This window comes from Engystomops pustulosus, chromosome 8 (assembly GCF_040894005.1).
Source record: "Engystomops pustulosus chromosome 8, aEngPut4.maternal, whole genome shotgun sequence".
Lineage (NCBI taxonomy): Eukaryota > Metazoa > Chordata > Amphibia > Anura > Leptodactylidae > Engystomops > Engystomops pustulosus.
The window spans coordinates 33281617-33292023 of record NC_092418.1 but is presented as its reverse complement, the minus strand read 5'-3'; the positions used below and the strand labels follow the sequence as shown (position 1 = coordinate 33292023).

The window sequence follows — 10407 nt, the reverse complement described above, 5'->3', positions numbered from 1 at the left end:
TTAATGTCATCATATTAGTGGTTTCTAGAAAGACGACGCATTTCCACTTTTCCTCCATTGTTATTTTCCCTATAGTCGGTGCATTTACATTGAAAGTCATATTTTATGTATTGCGTCCTCATAAAAACAGAACCTATTTTTGTAAGTATTTCATCAAACTTGTTTTACTTGTTTAGAGTATGTGGCTTTGTACAGTAAAACTTGTAAAACTCATATCGCCACCACTTTTCCACAAGACGAATACAGTCAGTCGGACCTGATCATGGATCATCGCATGTTATTCTTGCTCCTGATATTATGCAGTTATGTATCAGGAAACACGACATTCCCATCTACAACAAGAACTACAAACTCTTCATATTGGTCACCTACCAATACCACTGGTATGTACAGTATAGACCATACTGTAATATATATTGTATAGAAACAATGGATGAAATACTTTATGTAAATATCACATTTTGCTCCAACTTATATAATCATTATATGACGGAAATATTTAAAAAAAAATTTCTGCCAAGTCTTCAGATACAAGTATGGTAAAAAATGTTGACCATATAGATGTATTTATGTATTTTTATTTTTTTGTATGAACTTAGAAATCTAGAAATATGTTAATGTAAATAATTAAATTGATATGTTTGATATAAATTGTGCCATATTTGTAAACAGAAAGCTAAATTATATGGTCTCATTGAAGTACAGTAGGTACAAATGACTTTCTCTACCATTCTTGTAGTAGGTCATTGTAATGGGTCACCATTAGAGATGAGCGAACATACTCGTCCGAGCTTGATGCTCGTTCGAGCATTAGCGTACTCGAAACTGCTCGTTGCTCGGACGAATACTTCGCCCGCTCGAGAAAATGGCAGCTCCCGCCGTTTTGCTTTTTGGCGGCCAGAAACGGAGCCAATCACAAGCCAGGAGACTCTGCACTCCACCCAGCATGACGTGGTACCCTTACACGTCGATAGCAGTGGTTGGCTGGCCAGATCAGGTGACCCTGGGATAGACTAGCCGCTGCCCGCGCTGCTCGGATCATTCTGTGTCTGGGTGCCGCTAGGGAGAGAGCTGCTGCTGGTCAGGGAAAGCGTTAGGGTGTTCTATTAGAATAGTGTTAGGCAGGAGTGATTCAACAAGAACCCAACAGCCCTTCTTAGGGCTACAATAACGTTATACTTTTTTTTTTTGTTTGCTTGTGGCTGGGCTTGCTGGCACTAGTAGTGCAGCTAGTACCATATTGTGAGGAATTTGCAGGGGCACTTGCTACCGTTGTGTTTAGCTCTTAGTGACACACATATCCACCTCAAACACCAAAGTGGGAAAATTTATTAGGGGTTGGATTTCAATTAGGCACAGTCTGCCATTTACTTTTTATTTTACGTTTATTTTTTCATAACTCAGCGTCATCTCATCAGTGTGCTTTCATACTTGGCTAGAAAATAGCCATAGGAGAATCCAAACGGCTTACTTACGCCTACAGTAGCGTTATATATATTTGATTTCTGGTTGATCTGCTGGTGGCTGTCCTTGCTGCAGTGCATCTACTAGCAAATTGTGAGCAATTTGTAGTGAGAGTTGCGACCGCTGTGTTTTGCGCTTAGTGACGCACATATCCATCGCAAAGACCGAAGTGGGAAAATTTATTAGGGGTTTGATTTCAATTAGGCACAGTCTGCCATTTCCTTTTTTATTTTACGTTTATTTTTTTAATAACTCAGCGTCATCTCATCTGGCATAGCAGTGTGCTTTCATACTTGGCTAGAAAATAGCCATAGGAGAATCCAAACGGCTTACTTACGCCTACAGTAGCGTTATATATATTTGATTTCTGGTTGATCTGCTGGTGGCTGTCCTTGCTGCAGTGCATCTACTAGCAAATTGTGAGCAATTTGTAGTGAGAGTTGCGACCGCTGTGTTTTGCGCTTAGTGACGCACATATCCATCGCAAAGACCGAAGTGGGAAAATTTATTAGGGCTTGGATTTCAATTAGGCACAGTCTGCCATTTCCTTTTTTATTTTACGTTTATTTTTTTAATAACTCAGCGTCATCTCATCTGGCATAGCAGTGTGCTTTCATACTTGGCTAGAAAATAGCCATAGGAGAATCCAAACGGCTTACTTACGCCTACAGTAGCGTTATATATATTTGATTTCTGGTTGATCTGCTGGTGGCTGTCCTTGCTGCAGTGCATCTACTAGCAAATTGTGAGCAATTTGTAGTGAGACTTGCGACCGCTGTGTTTTGCGCTTAGTGACGCACATATCCATCGCAAAGACCGAAGTGGGAAAATTTATTAGGGGTTGGATTTCAATTAGGCACAGTCTGCCATTTCCTTTTTTATTTTACGTTTATTTTTTTAATAACTCAGCGTCATCTCATCTGGCATAGCAGTGTGCTTTCATACTTGGCTAGAAAATAGCCATAGCAATAGGATAGCATCGTTTGGTTTTAAAAACTAAAAAACACAAAAAAAAACATAAAACACAAAAAAAAGTTAAAAAAAAATTAAAGTTATAACTCTCATTTTCAAAATGTTTAACCCGAGGGCTAGGGGTAGAGGACGAGGGCGGGGACGTGGGCGTCCAACTACTGCAGGGGTCAGAGGCCGTGGTCCTGGGCGGGGTGAGACACCACCTGCTTATGAGGGAGCAGGGGAACGCCGCAGAGCTACACTCCCTAGGTTCATGTCTGAAGTTACTGGGACTCGTGGTAGAGCACTGTTGAGGCCAGAACAGTGCGAACAGGTGATGTCGTGGATTGCCGACAATGCTTCGAGCAATTTGTCCACCAGTCAGTCTTCCACGCAGTCCACCCATGTCACCGATATCGGCACTCCTCCAGCTCCTGCACCTCAGCCTCCTCCCCCCCAGTCTGCCCCCTCCCAGGAAAATTTGGCATTTGAACCGGCATACTCTGAGGAACTGTTTTCTGGACCCTTCCCACAGTCACAAACCACTTGTCCGGTTGCTGCTGAGCAATTTTCCGATGCCCAGGTTTTCCACCAGTCGCAGTCTGTGGGTGATGATGACCTTCTTGACGTAGTGGAAGAAGTGTGTAAAGAGGTGTCCGACGATGAGGAGACACGGTTGTCAGACAGTGGGGAAGTTGTTGTCAGGGCAGGAAGTCCGAGGGGGGAGCAGACTGAGGGATCGGAGGATGATGAGGTGACAGACCCAAGCTGGGTTGAGAGGCCGGGTGAACACAGTGCTTCTGAGACGGAGGAGAGTCCTCGACCAGAACAGGTTGGAAGAGGCAGTGGTGGGGCCAGACGGAGAGGCAGGGCCAGACCTGGTGCATCAGCGCCAAATGTGTCAACTAGTGAAGCTCCCGTGTCGAGGGCTCCTGCGGCGAGGGCTAGATTTTCAGAAGTCTGGAGGTTCTTTAAGGAAACACCGGATGACCGACGGACTGTGGTGTGCAACATTTGCCAAACCAGGATCAGCAGGGGTTCCATCACTAATAGCTTAACTACCACCAGTATGCGCAGGCATATGAATGCTAAACACCCCACTCAGTGGCAACAAGCCCGTTCACCTCCGGCCGTGCACACCACTGCTCCTTCCCCTGTGTCAGCTGATAGTCAGCCCCCTGCCCAGGACCCTGCCACAAAAACCCCATCGTTGCCTCCACGATCCTCCACAGCATCCACCAGCGTTCAGCTCTCCATACCCCAGATGTGGAGCGGAAACGCAAATATAGTGCAACCCACCCGCACGCCCAAGCCCTTAATGTCCACATCTCCAGATTGCTTAGCCTGGAGATGCTGCCCTATAGGCTAGTAGAGACCGAGGCCTTTCGCAACCTCATGGCGGCGGCCGCCCCTCGGTATTCGGTCCCCAGCCGCCACTACTTTTCCCGATGTGCCGTCCCAGCCCTGCACCAGCACGTGTCAGACAACATCATCCGTGCCCTGACCAACGCCGTTTCTGACAAGGTCCACCTGACCATGGACACGTGGACGAGTGCTGCCGGGCAGGGCCACTATATATCGCTGACGGCACATTGGGTTAACTTGGTGGAGGCTGGGACCGAGTCTGACCCTGCGGCTGGTCATATACTGCCGACGCCGAGGATTGCGGGGCCTACCTCGGTCCAGGTGTTTCAGGCCTACTATGCCTCCTCCTCCTCCCACCCCTCCTCCACCTCCTCCTCCGAACTACCATCCGTGGGCATGGCGCCATCAGTCGGTAGCTCTAGGCACAGCAGCAGTGCCGTCGCTAAGCGACAGCAGGCGGTGCTCAAACTGCTGAGCCTAGGCGATAAAAGGCACACCGCCCAAGAACTATTACAGGGCATCACGGCGCAGACTGATCTGTGGCTGTCACCGCTGAACCTGAAGCCAGGCATGGTTGTGTGTGACAACGGCCGTAACCTGGTGGCGGCTCTGCAACTCGGCAGACTGACACATGTGCCATGCCTGGCCCATGTGTTAAATCTGATAGTTCAGCGTTTCCTCAAGACATACCCCAATCTGTCTGATTTGCTCACGAAGGTGAGCCGCATCTGTGCGCATTTCAGGAAGTCCAGCACAGATGCTGCCACTCTCAGGGCAGCGCAGCGCCGCCTCCAACTGCCCGCTCACCGACTGTTGTGCGACGTGCCCACGAGGTGGAATTCAACACTGACCATGTTATCCAGAGTTTACCAGCAGCGCCGAGCGATTGTAGACTGCCAGATGTCACCTTCCACCAGAACTGGTAGTCAGGTCAGTAAGCTTCCTCAAGTCTACAATTAGGAGTGGACGTGGATGTCTGATATCTGTCAGGTGCTGAGTAACTTTGAGGAGTCAACACAGATGGTCAGTGGCGATGCCGCCATCATCAGCCTCACCATCCCGCTGCTTGGCCTGTTGAAAAACTCTCTGATCAGCATGAAGTCGGAAGCTTTGCGCTCGTCACAAGAAAGGGGGGAAGAAGATTCCCTTGTTGATAGCCAAAGCACCCTTAGGTCTGTTTCTCAGCGCATATCGGAGGAGGTGGAGGTGGAGGAGGATGAGGAGGCAGAGGAGGAGAATGTTGGCGAGACACAAGAGGGGACCATTGTTGAGTCCTTCACTGTTCAGCGTGTATGGGCAGAAGAAAAGGAGTTGGAGGAATTGTAGGAGGAGGAAATGGACAGTCAGGCCAGTGAGGGGAGTGAATTCTTACGCGTTGGTACTCTGGCGCATATGGCAGATTTTATGCTAGGCTTCCTATCCCGTGACCCTCGCGTTCAAAGAATTTATTCCAGCACCGATTACTGGGTGTTCACTCTCCTGAACCCACGGTACAAGCAAAATCTTTCCACTCTCATCCCTGGAGAGGAAAGGAGTGTGAGAATGCATGAATACCAGCAGGCCCTGGTGCACAAGCTGAAACAGTATTTCCCTTCTGACAGCGCTAGCGGCAGAGTGCGTAGTTCTGCGGGACAAGTAGCGAGGGAGAGTAGGCGAGCAGGCAGCTTGTCCAGCACTGGCAAGGGTACGCTTTACAAGGCTTTTGCCAGCTTTATGTCACCCCAGCAAGACACTGTCACCTGTCCCCAGTCTCGGCAGAGTAGGGCTGATCTTTACAGAAAGATGGTGAGGGAGTACGTAGCTGACCATACCATCGTCCTAAATGATCACACAGCTCCCTACAACTACTGGGTTTCAAAGCTGGACATGTGGCACGAACTGGCGCTGTACACCTTGGAGGTTCTTGCCTGCCCTGCCGCTAGCGTCTTGTCCGAGCGGGTTTTCAGTGCAGCTGGTGGCATCATCACCGATAAGCGAACACGCCTGTCGACTGACAGCGCTGACAGGCTGACGCTTATTAAGATGAATAAAGCCTGGATTTCTCATAATTTCCAATCTCCACCAGGTGAAGGAAGCTCAACCTGAATAATTTATCCACTCCTCCTCCTCCTCATTTTCCTCCTTCTCCTCCTCTTTGTACAGTAAAGCAGAGGAAACTGGCTATTTTTTGACAGGGCCCACTGGCTCTAGCTATAGTACTTTATGCATTTAATTTTTCTGGAGGGCCACCGACCCGGTCCTCTGTTTTAAACAATTTTTGGGAGTGCCACATACAGGCACTCAATCTATTCAATTTTTCTGGAGGGCCACCTACCTGCTCCTCTGGTTTGAAAACTTTTTTGGACTGCCACATACAGGCACTCAATCTATTCCATTTTTCTGGAGGGCCACCTACCTGCTCCTCTGGTTTGAAAACTTTTTTGGACTGCCACATACAGGCACTCAATCTATTCCATTTTTCTGGAGGGCCACCTACCTGCTCCTCTGGTTTGAAAACACAGCCACCCAGCTGTGTTATCCACAAAATATACTGGCAAACTTTTATCATTTACCAATATTATTTCAGCGCTTCTTGCGCTTCTGTTTACATTCCCCTCACCCGCCATATCCTAAACTTATAAGAACGCTACTACACTTGATCTTATACAAAAGGTTCTTAGAAGTGCTGTTTGGGGAGTAGCCTAGAGACACGGGCTTGGATTGGCGAAAGCTCGCCTGGCAGCGGAGCGCCAGCTCCATGCCAAGATCCAACTAACATAGTTTTAACTGCAGCACCTTTAATCTACTACTAGTTCACTGCCTCCATACATGGTCCCCTTATCAAACGAGCTTTGTCAGGCAGAATTTTGGGTTGTTTTCATGGCTTCCACAACAAACTTGTTAACTTTGTCGCCACCCTGCTGTGTAATCCACAAAATATACTGGCAAACTTTTATTATTTACCAATATTATTTCAGCGCTTCTTGCGCATCTGTTTACATTCCCCTCACCCGCCATATCCCAAACTTATAAGAACGCTACTACACTTAACTTGGTGCACGCTGGGACCGAGTCTGACCCTGGGGCTGGTGATATACTGCCGACGCAGAGGATTGCGGGGCCTACCTCGGTCCAGGTCTCAAAGGCCTACTATACCTCCTCCTCCTCCCACCCCTCCTCCAACTCCTCCTCCGAACTACCATCCGTGGGCATGGCGCCATCAGTCGGTAGCTCTAGGCACAGCAGCAGTGCCGTCGCTAAGCGACAGCAGGCGGTGCTCAAACTGCTGAGCCTAGCCGATAAAAGGCACACCGCCCAAGAGCTATTACAGGGCATTCCACATCAAACTTGTTAACTTTCTCGCCACCCTGCTGTGTAATCCACAAAAGATACTGGCAAACTTTTATCATTTACCGATATTATTTCAGCGCTTCTTGCGCATCTGTTTACATTCCCCTCTCTCGCCATATCCCAAACTTATAAGAACGCTACTACACTTGATCTTATACAAAAGGTTCTTAGAAGTGCTGTTTGGGGAGTAGCCTAGAGACAGGGGCTTGGATTGGCGAAAGCTCGCCTGGAAGCGGGGCGCCAGCTCCATCCCAAGATCCAACTAACATAGTTTTAACTGCAGCACCTTTAATCTACTACTAGTTCACTGCCTCCATAATAATAATAATAATAATCTTTATTTATATAGCGCCATCATATTCCGTAGCGTTTTACAAATCATAGGAAACAAATACAAATGTAATGTAACAGAGCACAACATTTGTATGGAACAACAGGAGTGAGGTCCCTGCTCGCCAGAGCTTAGGGTTTATGAAGATGATGGGGTAACACGAGGTAAAAGAAATTTTAATGGTCAAGCCATTCTTCTTAGGGAATAGAACAAAATATAATAAATGGAATTGCTGTCGCTTGAACCACTCAGCCGTCACCAGGTCCAGGGTGAATGGGACTGCATAGAAGTCTGGTGCCTGTTGGTTGCTGGATAACAGATGGGAGGACGACACAGGACGGGTTAGTAGAAGAGTTAAAACTTCATGCAGTTAATGAGTGTTATAGGCTTGCCTAAAGAAATGGGTTTTAAGAGCACGTTTGAAACTTTGGATGTTAGGTATTAGTCTGATAGTCCGGGGCAGAGCATTCCATAGAATTGGTGCCGCTCTAGAGAAGTCTTGGAGACGCGAGTGGGAGGTCCGCACTAGGGTAGAGGTTGATCTAAGATCACTGGCGGATCTAAGAGCACGGGTTGGGCTATAGACTGAGATAAGAGAGGAGAGGTAGGAGGGTGCAGCATTATACAGAGCTTTATGGATGAGGGTTATTATTTTAAACTGTATTCGAAAGGAGACTGGCAGCCAGAGCAGCGACTGGCATGAACTGTAGGCATACATGGTCCCCTTATCAAACGAGCTGTGTCAGGCAGAATTTTGGGTTGTTTTCATGGCTTCCACAACAAACTTGTTAACTTTGTCGCCACCCTGCTGTGTAATCCACAAAATATACTGGCAAACTTTTATCATTTACCAATATTATTTCAGCGGTTCTTGCGCATCTGTTTCCATTCCCCTCACCCGCCATATCCTAAACTTATAAGAACGCTATTACACTTGATCTTATACAAAAGGTTCTTAGAAGTGCTGTTTGGGGAGTAGCCTAGAGACAGGGGCTTGGATTGGCGAAAGCTCGCCTGGCAGCGGAGCGCCAGCTCCATGCCAAGATCCAACTAACATAGTTTTAACTGCAGCACCTTTAATCTACTACTAGTTCACTGCCTCCATACATGGTCCCCTTATCAAACGAGCTGTGTCAGGCAGAATTTTGGGTTGTTTTCATGGCTTCCATGTTAACTTTGTCGCCACCCTGCTGTGTAATCCACAAAATATACTGGCAAACTTTTATCATGTACCGATATTATTTGAGCGCTTCTTGCTCACCTCCTTTGGTTCCTCTCTGCCACCCATTGGTTTGAAGCCTGAGTCCATTTAGGGTATGTCGCCATGCCACTCTCTAGCCTGCCGTTGCTGCCTCTGCATGAAGTCCCCTATAGTGTCAGGGTCAATTATTGGATGTTTTAGATGCTATCTAGCCTCATTCTGTCACTCTGTCATGGCCATGCTGTTGCCCATAATTTTGGCATAATGGTGCGATTAAGCAGCCTCAGAGGCATCCATGCATGCTGCCCCTGCTGTTTCCTGTCCATTTCCGTGGTGTTTCCATCCTTTTCTGAGGTTCCCAGGTGTTTGGCCAAGCTTCCCTGTGCAGAGCCTTGGTCCCCTTGAAAAATGCTCGAGTCTCCCATTGACTTCAATGGGGCTCGTTATTCGAGACGAGCACTCGAGCATCGGGAAAAGTTCGTCTCGAATAACGAGTACCCGAGCATTTTAGTGCTCGCTCATCTCTAGTCACCATTTGTTGTAATGGGGTCTCCAGGAAAATAAATATAATTGTACTATACATGTAAACCCACTACTAATAATTAATAATAATAAATAATAATAATAATTAACAATACAGGTAGTCCACGGGTTACATACAAAATAGATTCCATAGGTTGATTCTTAAGTTTGTAAATTTGTATGTAAGTCGAAACTGTATATTTTATAATTATAGTTGAAGACAACATTTTTTTGCCCCAGTGACAATTACAGACACCTTACAGCTGGTCATTGCAGTCTGGGACTATAGTAAAGCTTCCAGAGAGCTTCACCAGAGGGCACAGTGGGCAGATAGGTTCGTCTGTAACTAGGGGTTGTCTGTAAGTCGGGTGTAAAATGGATTAAAAACTACTTTTTGTCTTTTTACAGTTTTTTTTTATTGTTTATTCTTTTTTATTATATTCTTTTTACTTGTTTTTCTTTTAAGCTCCAGACTTTACATGGAGTGTTTCATCACCAGGATGAGATCTACGATTATATTTACCACAAATATTCTAAAATTTCCCATATCTCTCCAAACTTAGAATTTTTTTTGTCTATTATGGATCAGATTTTTCCAAGTTGGGATAGCACTGATATTTATAGATTCCTTTATAAAGCTTATTTTAGAATCTTAAAAAGTTTTCTTAATCTGACTGGAGCTCACAGTTGTTGTAATCTTGTAATCTTCTATTCTATTGTTCAGACAGTGGTTTCATGTCTGAACAGTGGCTTATTCCCAATGAAATCTTTAGTCTGAAAATATCTTCATGGACTGAAGGAAGTCGTTTATACATATTCATTGGAATAGAAGATTACAACAACTGTGAGCTCCGGTCAGATTAAGAAAACTTTTTAAAATTTGCATGTTGGATGTTTGGTGGATCCATCCGGGACCGTTCTTACGTGCAGCTCTTAATCTGTGTGTGGAAGGGGCTATATCTTTATTTTCATGTCTTGTATTTTAGGATCTGTCTGGTTTTTATATTGATGACCTATCCTCAGGATCCTCAGGATAGGTCATCAGTATCTGTTTAGTGGATCTAGGCTGGTTCCATTAAACCTAAACAGTGGGTGGAATTGGGAGGCAGACAGCTCCATCCATTACACAGTGGACATGCAGAGAACTGCAGCTCTGCTCCTGCTACAGCTATTATGTGTCAGATCCAGATAAGGTCTACAGTATCAAACCAGATAGGGGCTAGCTAACTTCTCCATGAGATTT

At 46.2% G+C, this 10407-nt stretch overlaps 1 protein-coding gene across 1 annotated transcript in view; it reads left to right on the top strand.

Annotated features, from left to right (window-relative positions):
• The first annotated feature begins 247 nt into the window (after positions 1-247).
• LOC140076136 (uncharacterized) overlaps positions 248-10407 on the top strand; it is a 156571-nt gene continuing 146411 nt past the window's right edge. Inside the window, exon 1 of the mRNA XM_072122643.1 lies at positions 248-383. Coding sequence (XP_071978744.1) covers positions 263-383 — 121 coding nt within the window. The 5' untranslated portion in view covers positions 248-262. The remainder of the gene's footprint in view (positions 384-10407) is intronic.